This window comes from Diaphorina citri, unplaced genomic scaffold (assembly GCF_000475195.1).
Source record: "Diaphorina citri unplaced genomic scaffold, Diaci psyllid genome assembly version 1.1 scaffold1649, whole genome shotgun sequence".
NCBI classification, from domain to species: domain Eukaryota; kingdom Metazoa; phylum Arthropoda; class Insecta; order Hemiptera; family Psyllidae; genus Diaphorina; species Diaphorina citri.
Genome location: NW_007379075.1, coordinates 1 through 15392, shown reverse-complemented (window position 1 = coordinate 15392; position 15392 = coordinate 1). Strand labels below are relative to the sequence as shown.

Here is a 15392-nt window from a genome sequence, read left to right as displayed (position 1 = left end):
ATCCCTAAAAGTTGCTATTTCTTGATATATTACAACTTCAGCTTAATAGTAATAGGAACATCCAGTATAAATAAAAAAAACATCGCTTTCATCGATTCACCCTGTAGAACGCGGATATTAAATTTCATATCATCTCGCGTCTCGTTGAGTTTTTTCTTTAATATTAAAATAGGAGGGAGGACGAAGGGGGAGGGAGAGGGAGGAGGGGGAGAATGAGGGAAAGGAGAGGGGGAATGGGGTTGGCTAAAGGGGGAGGGAGGACAAGGGAAGAGGAGACAGAAGAATATATAGGGATGGGGGAAGGAAGAATGGAGTAGAGAGAGAACGAGGGAAAGTAGAACAGGGAAATAGGAGGGAGAAGGATGGGGAAGGGAAGGATGAGGAGAGGGGGGGATACAAAGGCGGAAGAGAAGGAAGAAGGAGATCTAGAGATGGGGGGGAAATCATAAAAAAATATATAATACGAAAGAATTTTTCCCATTCTCTGTTTTCATTCCTGTAACTGGGTGATGGTGGAGGGAAATACAAAGTCGTTCCATACAGAAGTGTTCACTTGGAAGGAAGGGAAAAAATGAAGCAAAAGAATCTTATATTCTTTACCATACATTCTAATGGGTATTATTGCTTTTTTTTACAAAGAATATTTTCTCTTCTTGTTGAAATACCTACCTTGTTATTGCACTTGAAAAGTATGAAAGTAGTTAGGTAGGCAATAAAATGAAAATCCCTATCTACGAGGCATTTGTTTATTTTTAGAGAACTTGCTAGCATCTGTCAATTCGGTGAATTTGGGTCACTAGGTAACTTATTAAAATACCTATTGATATTTTTGAGAAAAGATGTTTTTGTCAAGTTTATTGTTACAAATGATGAACCAACCAACGGCGACAGTTCAAATCCTCGTTTGAGATCAGTTCTATGCCTTGCCGCAAGGTAGGTGTACATGGTGCAACCCACAGTAGTGCTGATGTGAACAGGGCTTTAGGACGTCGGGGGACTGCCTATTGTGACCAGGGACTTCAAAAAGTCTTTGACACTAAAAACTGACCAAAGAAACTGGACTAAAAACTGACAAAGTTCAGCCCCTATGGGGTAGGAAAGTAATGATTTAACTAATCACATGTACAAAGACCGCTTGAAGAAAGGTTAAAAGGCTCATAGAACTTGTTTTTGATTGACCTTTTATCTATAAATATGTTTTTTGGGCTCATGTTTGTTTAAAAGTTGGCAAAGGCAGATTTGTTTGTAAAGCCCTGTTCACAACAGCGATTTCAATCATATGAGGGACTTACTGTAAATTAAAAACTTGAATTTAGTTCCAAAGTTTTATTGTGAGGGGAAATGATCAAAACTTTGACCAAAAGATTTAGAACGACAGAATATCCCTTGTTTGATTGGAATAAATTTTCTCTTACTAATAAAAAGGTCTTTTTCAGCACGTTATTAAGTAAGATTTAGAACGACAGAATATCCCTTGTTTGATTGGAATAAATTTTCTCTTACTAATAAAAAGGTCTTTTTCAGCACGTTATTAAGTACCTATAGCGCATTAGCTTGAACCACCCAGTATATACGTGAAACTCCCGTTCATTAGTAACCTGGAAAACAGACTTCTACCCACCCTTAACAAATACAAATGTAAACCTGCGTTCTCTAGCAAAACCCTAACATCCTTATTTGCTAGAAAAGACACCATACCGCACAAAGACCAAAGCGGAGTATACCGCTTAACATGCGAATGTGGTAGCACATATGTGGGTATGACGCAAAGAAGTCTAAAAACTAGACTCAACGAACACAAAGCTGCAGCGCGCAACAACAAACCAGAAAAGTCCAACTTCGCCAAACACGTGCTAGAAACAGGGCATAACATGAACGCAGCGAAACAGGAAATACTCTGGTGCGGAAAGAACTTTAGAGAAATCCTGTATCACGAACAAATCGAAATACACAAGGCCGTGCATAGTGGGCAATGTGTTAATGAAATAGTGGAAACGGTCCCTAACCTCGTCTACAAGAGGGATCAGCTGATCAGTCATCAGGTGACAGTGTCTACACCCCCACCACGGTCACTATCAGCAACAACAACAACAACAACACCTACACTCAGTTTCCCTTGAAAATGTCTATAAAATAGACGAAACTCCGAGTCGGGATATAAAAACCTACTCGTAAGCATCCATTTCTATATATAACTTAAGTAAAAAGTAACAATAGAGTAAGCTAAATATGTTTAAGATGATAATAAAAGTAGTCAACATAGTAAATAAAATCACGATAAATGATTAAAGTTACAAAAACTAAGGGAAAGCGAAAAATAAAGTCGACATCGTAAAATAAGCATACAACGAAGTATCAATCAAATTCATAACATCTAAATAATATGATGTAGATACCGTACCCGTACACCTTATACTAGGTACTTACCTACTACATAGTGCAGGATCCAGGCAGTTTTAATCTTTCTTCTTTCATATTGAGGACTAGAAATGTACGAGTATTCAAGCTTTGCTAAATTTTTCGGTGCAAGTTGTACAAATCTACCTACTTATTGACATTCGTCGGTCTTTTTATATACCAATTTTTTTTTTTTTACTTTTCGTCAAGCTTTGATCTTAGAAATGTTTGTTATTGACCATAAAAAATATCTTGTTAGGTATCTAAAGTTACTCTTTATTTTTGGTATTGTTGGTTATTTTATTACTTTTTCTCCTGCCTTTAATACCTAAGACGTAATAGGCACCACGTGCCTATAAATAGGTAGATATAAATACCTATGTATAAGTACCTGCATATATTGGTAACTTTTTTAAGACCAATGGAAATGGAGCTTTAGGTTTAGAAGAAGATTTAACAAGATTGAAGCCACTGGGAAAGTTATTTTGTCAATAAAAATATGATTGCTTTCATCATAAGAATTAGGTTTAAACAGGTAGCAAGCAACTACTACTTTGCTCATAAAAATCAGTTCAAATATGTGTGTCTCTTCTTTTCAAGCCTCTGAAGGAAACATCCCAGGCAATTTCATATCAGTCACAGAAATCTGAGCAAAAATGTACAAAGTAACCACATGAACAAGGTCCAAGAAATTGGCAGCCGTAGAAATAAATTACTTTGCCACTCCGGCTTTGGTTACTTTTCTTCGTCTTGACTTTGGATCCATTGATGATGATTTTGATGAATGAATTAAATACCTGAACCCAAGATATGCAATTTCGAATATATCCACACGTATTTTCCTTGTAGTTAGTTGAACATCTGGATACTTATTTCCAGTAAATCATGTTGACATTTTTCTACAGATATGAATGCATATTTTTTGCCTGTTTAATTTGAGATTAGATATACCTACATTCAAGCTTATCCCATATAGAGACGAAGAAACTTAGCTCTAAGATAAACCGTAGGTAATGTCGCGGGTGAGCTCAATAACTGACGAAAACCTAACAGCCATTCAGTTGCAAGTTCTATCCGCGGGGCACATACATACATACACTTGAAGTACTAATAACATAAGAAAAGAAAACCATGTAGAGACGAAGAAACTTAGCTCTAAGATAAACCGTAGGTAATGTCGCGGGTGAGCTCAATAAATGACGAAAACCTAACAGCCCAAACAGAGAGGAGCGGGATGTCTCGCAAGATAAATAAATAAGAGGTGAGAAAAGTAAACAGGTTTCATAAATGAAACAGAGAAAAGTACATAAAACAGCAGAGGGAAAACCTTATATGGACATACCCTAAGTTGCATTAATATTCTGAGCACGTTCCTGACATGAATCAACTTGACAAATTGTGACAGTACGAAATGTACATGTATACCTTTAATCTTGAGCTTACCAACAGTTCACATAATTATACGTAGGTACCTACTTATTCTTCAGATAAAATGACTACTTTTATAACTTTGTAATCCTTGTATTACAAATTAGGGTTAGAAATAGGAATGTACATGTATACCTTTAATCTTGAGCTTACCAACAGTTCACATAATTATACGTAGGTACCTACTTATTCTTCAGATAAAATGACTGGGTACTTTTATAACTTTGTAATCCTTGTATTACAAATTAGGGTTAGAAATAGGTAGTTATTTCACATTAATCCGCGTCGTGGCGGAAAAGAGTACATATTACAGAAGAGATAGCTACTCGTACCCACCAAGTAGACAAATACAAAACTCCGAGTAGGTATATAGGTATCATGAAGAACTTGTGTCTGGTTAGTATAGGATTAAGAGAAAAATTTCGGATTAACAAAAGATAGAAAATTCGTGAGATCTATTGCTATTACTCTTATATACCTACTTATAACTATTTCTTTTGTTAACTTTAAGTCTGCCTCAGCTGGAGTGACCACCCATCAATTGAAGAGTCGTAAGGCACCAAATATCTTCAGGCGGAATACATATTCCATTGAGTTAAATATGGTTTAACTTCAGTTGACAATAGAATTATAAAATATTGTCTACTTAAAGTACTTATTCTTAAGCTGAACAGCAGATGCATACCTGTACAAATAGGTTGAAACTTTCAACTAATAAATATTTTAACTTCAAGAATGCAGTCTTAAAAGAACAATAAAACTTTGCTAACACGTGTGGCCTTGACAAATACGACTCAAATGCTTCGGGCAATGTGAAGAAGATCCCAGGAAAACTAGCCATAAATTTAGAACGTGAAAAGTTCACAGACCAAAAAATAATTAGGTACCTACTTTGAACTTTAAATTATCTAAACTTGGTTTCGTGTCCATAATAATTATTGTAAAGTGACTCTTCCTTTTGTTTTTTGAAATGAAAAATCACCTCTGTCGTCTTTGTTTTTACTTTTTTTTTCTAATTAAAATTTCTGCCTGTATTTCCTTGTCAATAAATACATTATCTTCCCAATGGCGATGGCGTAGTTGAATGCAATTATAAGTATCAAGTTACCAAGTCCGGAGCTTTTCAAATGTCGTGAAATGTAAATGAGGCTCTTCTTGAATTTCTTGTCCACACCTAATTTTTAATTCAAAAATTTTACTAGTGAGTTATTATGATCATGTTGGGTGCCATTTTTCTTTTTGTCGTCCCACATGAAACAACTTTTGCCAAGGTCGGTGGTTTTTTGCGCACTTTTTACTGTCGACTTTCAGGAGTTTACTTAATTTTTTGAATACTAAGTGAGTTATTAGGGTAAGTTGTAGATAAGATGTCTGTACAAATAATATTAGGTACTTCATTTATCTAATCTTCGGTCATTTGTATTAATAGAGGAGGTAAAATGTATATCTTGGTGAAACCATAACTTTTTTGCTAAAAGCTTCTGTATTTAAGGAAAAATATCGAGTAAGTAGTTCATCTTAAGGAAATAAAATCATTTCCATTAACTAGAACCTACCTACCTATTCGTATGTTATGTAAATCAAATGCTATTTTGTGCTGGGTAGGTACCTAGGTACCTGATTCTTCAAACGAACATCGTCTTCCATTTAGAATATCTTGTGGTCTTTGTCAATAAAATTATAGACTGTCTGGTCTATTTTGTAATTTGTTCTAGGAAAAGCAGCAATGAAGTGACGAGACATAATGAAATATAGTATCAAATCATACTGATGTAAAGAAGAGATCTAATAATAAATTATAAAGAAGTGCTAGAAATTCCAACCTAGTACCCATAAGTTTTTTCCAATTAGCTACTTTGTAATGATATAACTATTATTATGATACCTAATGACTTTGATTGTATCACAAAAGGTTGTCTAACGTTTTTTATGCCATCTCAATAGTCTTGGTCATACAAAGTATTTCTGATGTGTTAATAGTCCATCCTTAATATTATATTTTAGTCAATGCAAGCTTGTCTTAGATACCTACTAAGTTTGTCTTAGGTATAAATCATAGCCTTGAAGAATATTCCCCGGAGGGACGGGCCCCGCTTGTTTTGTGTTATTATGTCACAACTTTGGTGCATGTTGTACATCCCGTGGCCTTGTGTCCACCACGCTACATACAGGGTGTCCTTTAGTGACCAGTGAACCAACCTCAGTGGTGTAGTGGTCGGATCTGGAGGTTGGTGGTTCAAGTCCAAGTCAAATCATAAAATTTAGCGTAGTGTATTAAGCAGGGAATTACATTTTTGACAAGCATTTATGCTCAACACAATTAAAATTCCTTTCCTATAGTGACCAGTGAAGGAAGTGTGAGAGGTCAATAAAATCAAAAAAGACCCCCAAGTCCAAGGGATTGAATTATTGAGCTCGATCCATAACAATATTACCAATGCAATGATGAATGATGGCGGTTTTACACAACTTCTCAGAACAAAGTTGCACTTTCTATTATGCACTTCAATTTTTTACTTAGGTTTAAAAACGGGCAGAAGGCAATCGAATTTCCCATCTGTGATTCTCAAGGGATCAATCCAGCATTCCAGTCAATGAACCGTCCAGTTTAAATTCTCAGGTGACACCATACGTTTTATGGTACATCCCGTATATTTTACGTGGTAATGAATGTGAAAATAGTACGATAGGTAAGTTCATAACTTGACATTTCACACTGCAATTACAGAACAAACTGCCTCTAATGCATTCTGTAAACTACATCGCCATGCGTCACGGTTTACTAGTAATGCTATCTACCAAACGCTTTACTAGAATCCACAGCTATCAAACGTATACTTTACTAGCAATGCTAGAATCCATAGCTATCAAATGTATACAACCACCTATTAAATTTGATCTATCACAGAGCATGATCTTAAAAAGGAATCGTGCTTTCTTCTAGGAAAAGCAGCAATGAAGTGACGAGACATAATGAAATATAGTATCAAATCATACTGATGTAAAGAAGAGATCTAATAATTATAAAGAAGTGCTAGAAATTCCAACCTAGTACCCATAAGTTTTTTCCAATTAGCTAGGTACTTTGTAATAATGTAACTATTATTATGATACCTAATGACTTTGATTGTATCACAAAAGGTTGTCTAACGTTTTTTATGCCATCTCAATAGTCTTGGTCATACAAAGTAATATTCTGATGTGTTAATAGTCCATACCAGGCTAATATGATTTGAAATATTGCTCTTAAATATTATATTTTAGTCAATGCAACCTTGTCTTAGATACTAAGTTTGTCTTAGGTATAAATCACAGCCTTGAAGAATATTCCCCGGAGGGACGGGCCCCGCTTGTTTTGTGTTATTATATCACAACTTTGGTGCTCACTGCAACATTGTAGGATTTTCCCAATATCTCAATAATCCTAACATCCAATGTTTACCTACCATGCTGGTACCGGTCGCTATGGGCATTTATATGTCATGGCTACTCATTTTCCTCACGAGGCTGAGTGAGCCCCGCAAGAGCCAGTCACGGAATCAATCATTTGCATGAGACAAATTTCTTGACCCCGCCGGGAGTCGAACCCGGGTCTCCCGCGTGCAAGGCGAGCGCAGTGACCACTATGCCATGGGAGAGACCGCCTTAAAGAATATAATAATCATAATCTCTAAAGTTTTATTTCGTCTATAAAAAGATGTGGTCATAAACTCTATATCTAGCTACCTAACGAAAAATGGTAAGAAAGCAAACTAGAACAACAAAATCAAACAAAACAACCAAGATCTTATCGACGAAAAACGTCACCGAAAAATGACGATTGACCTCAAGAACCAGAATTTACGTGGCGTGTGACGCAAATCCAAGACATTTCAAACAAACTAACCTAAAAATAAATAAAAGAAGAAGATCCACCATCCAATCTCACATGAACGCATCTCATCAAAAACTGGTTGACATTAATAACGAAGTGGGAAAGCAAAGAAGCTATAAATAAATAAAAAAAAAAAAAAAAAAAAAAAAAAATGCTAGGAAAACAAACTAGAACAACAAAATCAAACAAAACAACCAAGATCTTATCGACGAAAAACATCACCGAAAAATGACGATTGACCTCAAGAACCAAAATTTACGTGGCGTGTGACGCAAATCCAAGACATTTCAAACATTGAAAACAGAACCAAACAAACTAACCTAAAAAGAAGATCCACCATCCAATCTCACATGAACGCATCTCATCAAAAACTGGTTGACATTAATAACGAAGTGGAAAAACAAAGAAGCTTTAAATAAATTATTTGGAATGTGGAAGTAAATATTTAAAAGTTCGATTTTTTTCTCTTCCACAAGAGAGGTATTTCTTTTTGCCATATCTGACGAAGGTGTTTTTTTTTTAGCCATCATTAAATAAATTATTTGGAATGTGGAAGTAAATATTTAAAAGTTCGATTTTTTTCTCTTCCACAAGAGAGGTATTTCTTTTTGCCATATTTGACGAAGGTGTTTTTTTTAGCCATCACTTTTGCATTGTTTGTTTGGCTATTGTTGTATTCCAATCTCACATGAACGCATCTCATCAAAAACTGGTTGACATTAATAACGAAGTGGAAAAACAAAGAAGCTATAAATAAATTATTTGGAATGTGGAAGTAAATATTTAAAAGTTCATTTTTTTTTTCTCTTCCACAAGAGAGGTATTTCTTTTTGCCATATCTGACGAAGGTGTTTTTTTAGCCATCGCTTTTGCATTGTTTGTTTGGCTATTGTTGTGATTCGCCAATTTCGCTGATTTCATACACAATTGTGGACATTGATAGATAGATGGTTTTCCAGAGCTTCTTCTTCTGAGAAATTTCTTGTATTGGTTTCACTTTTTATGTTACCTACTGCGCAAATATCTGCTTCCTCTTACAAAAGTTGGTGTAGATATGATTTACCAGCGATTCTTTTATTCTTTGAGAAGTTTTCTTTCTTTTTTTCAGCGTTGTTGTACTTTTGACAGGTTTGAACAATGCATAGGAACATACTCGTAAACTTGGAGATAAGTAAAAGTTTTTGAATGCCTATAAAACATACATAAATAATTGGTTGTTAGTTGAAAATATTGAAAATCCTTTTTCAAGTCATCTAAATATTATGATGTAGATACCGTACCCGTACACCTACTACTTACATAGTGCAGGGTCCAGGCAGTTTTAATCTTTCTTCTTTCATATTGAGGACTCGAAATGTACGAGTATTCAAGCTTTGCTAAATTTTTCGGTGCAAGTTGTACAAATCTACCTACTTAGGTATTGACATTCGTCGGGCTTTTTATATACCATCCTCTTACAAAAGTTGGTGTAGATATGATTTACCAGCGATTCTTTTATTCTTTGAGAAGTTTTCTTTCTTTTTTTCAGCGTTGTTGTTCTTTTGACAGGTTTGAACAATGCATATGAACATACTCGTAAACTTGGAGATAAGTAAAAGTTTTTGAATGCCTATAAAACATACATAAATAATTGGTTGTTAGTTGAAAATATTGAAAATCCTTTTTCAAGTCATCTAAATATTATGATGTAGATACCGTACCCGTACACCTACTACATAGTGCAGGGTTCAGGCAGTTTTAATCTTTCTTCTTTCATATTGAGGACTCGAAATGTACGTATTCAAGCTTTGCTAAATTTTTCGGTGCAAGTTGTACAAATCTACCTACTTAGGTATTGACATTCGTCGGTCTTTTTATATAGGTACCACTTTTTTTTAATTTTTGACAAGCTTTGATCTTAGAAATGTTTGTTATTGACCATAAAAAATATCTTGTTAGGTATCTAAAGTTACTCTTTATTTTTGGTATTGTTGGTTATTTTATTACTTTTTCTCCTGCCTTTAATACCTAAGACGTAATAGGGCACCACGTGCCTATAAATAGGTAGATATAAATACCTATGTATAGGTACCTGCATATATTGGTACTTTTATTACTTTTTCTCCTGCCTTTAATACCTAAGACGTAATAGGCACCACGTGCCTATAAATAGGTAGATATAAATACCTATGTATAAGTTTTATTACTTTTTCTCCTGCCTTTAATACCTAAGACGTAATAGGCACCACGTGCCTATAAATAGGTAGATATAAATACCTATGTATAGGTAAATACCTGCATATATTGGTAACTTTTTTAAGACCAATGGAAATGGAGCTTTAGGTTTAGAAGAAGATTTAACAAGATTGAAGCCACTGGGAAAGTTATTTTGTCAATAAAAATATGATTGCTTTCATCATAAGAATTAGGTTTAAACAGGTAGCAAGCAACTACTACTTTGCTCGTAAAAAGGAGTTCAAGAATGTGTGTCTCTTCTTTTCAAATAAAACATCAGAGTCAATCATAAGAATTAGGTTTAAACAGGTAGCAAGCAACTACTACTTTGCTCGTAAAAAGGAGTTCAAGAATGTGTGTCTCTTCTTTTCAAGTCTATAAAGAAAACATCAGAGTCGATTTCGTATCTATCACAGAAATCTGGGCAAAAATGTACTGCAAAGTAACCACATGAACAAGGTCCAAGAAATTGGCAGCCGTAGAAATAAATTACTTTGCCACTCCCACTTTGGTTACTTTTCTTCGTCTTGACTTTGGCTCCATTGATGATGATTTTGATGAATGAATTAAATAGGTACCTAAACCCAAGATATGCAATTTCGAATATATCCACACGTATTTTCCTTGTAGTTAGTTGAACATCTTGATACTTATTTCCAGTAAATCATGTTGACATTTTTCTACAGATATGAATGCATATTTTTGCCTGTTTAATTTGAGATTAGATATACCTACATTCAAACTTATCCCAGATTTTGCAGATTTGATATTTGAATTTGATAGGATTAGGTAGATATTTGAAATTAAATCTCGTTTTAATGTCAGATCATAGACAGTGCATTCTTGCTCCTCTATCCTAATTAAAACTGCCAGGAGTCTGTCGGGCTGCATTCTTGCATAAATTTCAGATTAAAATCCGAGAGAGGAACTGGTTCCTAGGTCCACGCCATCGCCAAGGTCATTGCTCAACCTTCATGACCTCTGACCTTTTTAAGTATGTTGCTCCTCTATCCTAATTAAAACTGCCAGGAGTCTGTCGGGCTGCATTCTTGCATAAATTTCAGATTAAAATCCGAGAGAGGAACTGGTTTCTAGGTCCACGCCATCGCCAAGGTCATTGCTCAACCTTCATGACCTCTGACATTTTTAAGTATGTTGACACTTAGTTGGTATTATAATAGAATAATAGATGAACGTGTACGTCATAGGTATTGTCCTCACAAAAACTGTTGGCCCAGAGATAACTACCTACCTACATATATACGTACCTAATTATGTATGATCGTCTAGATTGGAATGGCATTCCACAAAGGTACCATGACCATCTCAAATCACAAATGGAGATTGGGTTATTTTGAGTATTTTGCCCAACTTAAGCGTCTTGAAACAGATTTTTAAAGAAATGTTTTTATTCTCCAACGATTTTAGGAACATCGAAGTTCAAAGACTGTAAAGTATTTGTGTTTCTTTTTCGATTTATCTAGGGATCCTGGGATAGTGAAAACAGAATTGTCTATGATAAAATATAAATAATATTAATCGAATCATTATTTAATTTACACATTTACAATAATATAAACACATTTAGGTAAATGAGTATACAACGGTGGTTTTTTTTACAAATTCAAACTTTACACTTTACTCAGTAAAAGATAAAGAAGAGTAACAAGATGAAAACCTTTAAATTTGACAAGCAATTCTTTTCATAGGAATTCACATATTAAAAGGACTAGTGGAATTATTTGCAATTCAATCAGACTTCAAAAATGACTAGAAAGCTATAGAAACTCTGAGGGGGCGTCCATTTAACAACACTGATCCATTAAGTCTCCCCATTTGACTAGAAATAAAGGGAATTTAGGTAAAAAGTCAGCACAGTGAATGTAAGATTTTTGAAAATCGTCTAGATTGGAATGGCATTCCACAAAGGTACCATGACCATCTCAAATCACAAATGGAGATTGGGTTATTTTGAGTATTTTGCCCAACTTAAGCGTCTTGAAACAGATTTTTAAAGAAATGTTTTTATTCTCCAACGATTTTAGGAACATCGAAGTTCAAAGACTGTAAAGTATTTGTGTTTCTTTTTCGATTTATCTAGGGATCCTGGGATAGTGAAAACAGAATTGTCTATGATAAAATATAAATAATATTAATCGAATCATTATTTAATTTACACATTTACAATAATATAAACACATTTAGGTAAATGAGTATACAACGGTGGTTTTTTTTACAAATTCAAACTTTACACTTTACTCAGTAAAAGATAAAGAAGAGTAACAAGATGAAAACCTTTAAATTTGACAAGCAATTCTTTTCATAGGAATTCACATATTAAAAGGACTAGTGGAATTATTTGCAATTCAATCAGACTTCAAAAATGACTAGAAAGCTATAGAAACTCTGAGGGGGCGTCCATTTAACAACACTGATCCATTAAGTCTCCCCATTTGACTAGAAATAAAGGGAATTTAGGTAAAAAGTCAGCACAGTGAATGTAAGATTTTTGAAATCCTAGATTCGTATATTCTTGGCAACTGCCCCATCCCTTGGGGCAGTTTCCCCTACACTAAAGCCCCAGAGTGGGCTTTTTGTGTATGGAGTTTTTAAGCTGATACCCCACAAGATTCCCGATTATAATCCACATGACTGTTGAAGTAGGGGTACTGGCCAAAGATGGTCAGTGTCTTTTATGTTTCAATGTGCTGATAATATTTTGTGATAAAAGAGGTGAAATCAAATACCTAATCTACTTCTACTGAAACAGAATTTGCTCAAGGAACCTCTAAAATTGTGAACCTCTAAAGTTGTATCATCCGCTAAAATGAAGATTTTAATAATCCAACATAAGATTTGTTAAAGAGGTGAAATCAAATACCTAATCTACTTCTACTGAAACAGAATTTGCTCAAGGAACCTCTAAAATTGTGAACCTCTAAAGTTGTAACATCCGCTAAAATGAAGATTTTAATAATACAACATAAGATTTGTAAACATGATAGTCATTTGAAATAATATTGTTTTCTTTTGGAATTCATTCTGTCCAATGCTTGGTAGACTTTGGAGTTAAAATGGTTCAAAAAATGGATTCGATTCAACTGAGTAATCCTGGTAAGTTGATTACTTTCATTGTAATATTTACAAGACACAATAATTTAAGATTTAATTAGGTATTGTTAATTTAATAATTATTGAAAATAGGATGAGCTTAGAATTAGGGAATCACTGAGTTATGAATAAAATTGGTGGAGATGACAAATGAACTAATCTAGAATGAACTAATCGTTTTTATGGACATTAGTGGAGACGCCAAATCACTTTAATATTTTGTACTCTCGTACTTATGTACTTGATTGTAGATGTAATTTCTTTATTGGCAATTGCCAGCATAATTTGCTTGGAAAGTAGAGCACCTGCCTCGTAAGCTCTAGGTCGCGGGTTCTATTCCCGCCCGGGGCGAACTTAATCCTAAACCGATTAGGTTTGTCTCGGAACAGATCTCTTTCACGTATCCTGTCCTGTTTCTCTATTCGACTTCGGGACCTGAAAAAAATTTAGAGTTAAAATCAAAACCCTTTCGGTCAACGGGTCAACTAACGTTAGCTTTTTCAGATTAAATACACTTTGGGTGGATATTTTTGTCAGTCCCTAGAAGGCCTGTTAAGCTGATGAGTTCCATTTGATTGCTATAGGATTAACAGAGCTGATAAGCTAACGGGGCTGTTAGGGGCTAAAGAGAAGATTGGTGAAACCCACAATTAAGCTTATTAGAGTCTGGTCTAGAATCTACATGTTCTTGTTAAACTTGCGCATTAGCGCTTTTCTATCTCAGCCAATTTGATGATCCAAAGATGATAGACACCTATAACTTAAAATGGAAATAACTAACAGGTTGAGCTATACCCAAGAGAGTTTATTAGGCTCAGTTTGAAGCTGTGTACCCATCTAGATTACTAGACGGAATGTGGTTAGGCTGATCCAATGCATTAGCTGGGCCACTATGCCACAATATTGGTTTCAAAATTTTCAGACAATTAGATTGCTCAATCTAAAAGTTAAACTTAAAACAAGTTTCAACTCTTGTTGCCCCGGCCATAAGACTACCCAAGTAACCAAAGGAATGAAATGACCTATCATGTTAACTTTAATTAATTTGTTCCCAAAACCATCCCGTCCTCCACCCCTCTACATGATCCCTGGGTCGGTTCTCTGTCTGCTCCTCATTACAGGTACGGGAAGCTCTAGCTAAAGACACCGGTCTCAGTGTCCGAGTGGTCCAGGTTTGGTTCCAAAATCAGCGTGCCAAAATGAAAAAGATCCAGCGTAAAGCCAAACAGCAGGAGGGTGATAAGAGTTTGGACAAGGAGGATTCCGAACCTCATATCAAGCAGGAACCACACAGCGAAGGTGAGTCCGAGTGGGTGTCACTGGACTGGAGGTCCTCGGTTCAATCCCCCGTGGGAGACAAAAAAAAATCCAGCTCAGTGCTTAAAATTGGGTATGAGCTGGGCTTCGTTAGGATAATCGTGTAGCTTTGTGGGGGATTGTCATGGGCGCTGTGTGGACAATCGAGGAGCAGTCTATTTTTCCCCAAATAAACTCTTTTCAGTTATGATATGAGGTTTTTTGTTGGCTTCTCTATTAGTTCATTCAAGAAGAAGAAGAAGAAGAAGAAGAAGAAGAAGAAGAAGAAGAAGAAGAAGAAGAAGAAGAAGAAGAAGAAGAAGTTTAACAAGAACATGTAGATTCTAGACTAGGCTCTAAAGCTTAATTGTGGGTTTCACCTTTCACCAATCTTCTCTTTAGCCCCTAAAAGCCCCGTTAGCTTATCAGCCCTGTTAAGCCTATATAGAAATCAAATGGAACTCAACAGCTTAACAGGCCTTCTAGGGACTGACAAAAATATCCACCCAAAGTGTATTTAATCTGAAAAAGCTAACGTGAGTTGACCGAAAGGGTTTTGATTTTAACTCTAACTTTTTTTCTGGTCCCGAAGTCGAATAGAGAAACAGGACAGGATAGGTGAAAGAGATCTGTTCCGAGACAAACCTAATCGGTTTAGGATTAAGTTCGCTCCGGTCGGGAATAGAACCCGCGACCTAGAGCTTACGAGGCAGGTGCTCTACTTTCCAAGCAAACTGTGCTGGCAATTGCCAATAAAGAAATTACATCTACAATCAAGTACGTAAGTACGAGAGTACAAAATATTAAAGTGATTTGGCGTCTCCACTAATGTCCATAAAAACCATTAGTTCATTCTAGATTAGTTCATTTGTCATCTCCACTAATTTTATTCATAACTCAGTGATTCCCTAATTCTAAGCTCATCCTATTTTCAATATTAAATTAACAATACCTAATTAAATCTTAAATTATTAGGTCTTGTAAATATTGCAACGAAAGTAATCAACTTACCAGGATTACTCAGTTGAATCGAATCCATTTTTTGAACCATTTTAACTCCAAAGTCTACCAA

General features: G+C 35.2%; 1 protein-coding gene across 1 annotated transcript; it reads left to right on the top strand.

The window, feature by feature from the left end:
* Positions 1-883: 883 nt before the first annotated feature.
* Positions 884-14323, top strand: LOC113470523 (LIM homeobox transcription factor 1-alpha-like; the record flags this gene model as incomplete). The annotated part of the gene is made up of 2 exons (XM_026829026.1): positions 884-933; positions 14146-14323. Coding segments are annotated over exons 1-2 (193 nt in total), but the record flags the coding sequence as incomplete, so codon positions are not given.
* Positions 14324-15392: the final 1069 nt, after the last annotated feature.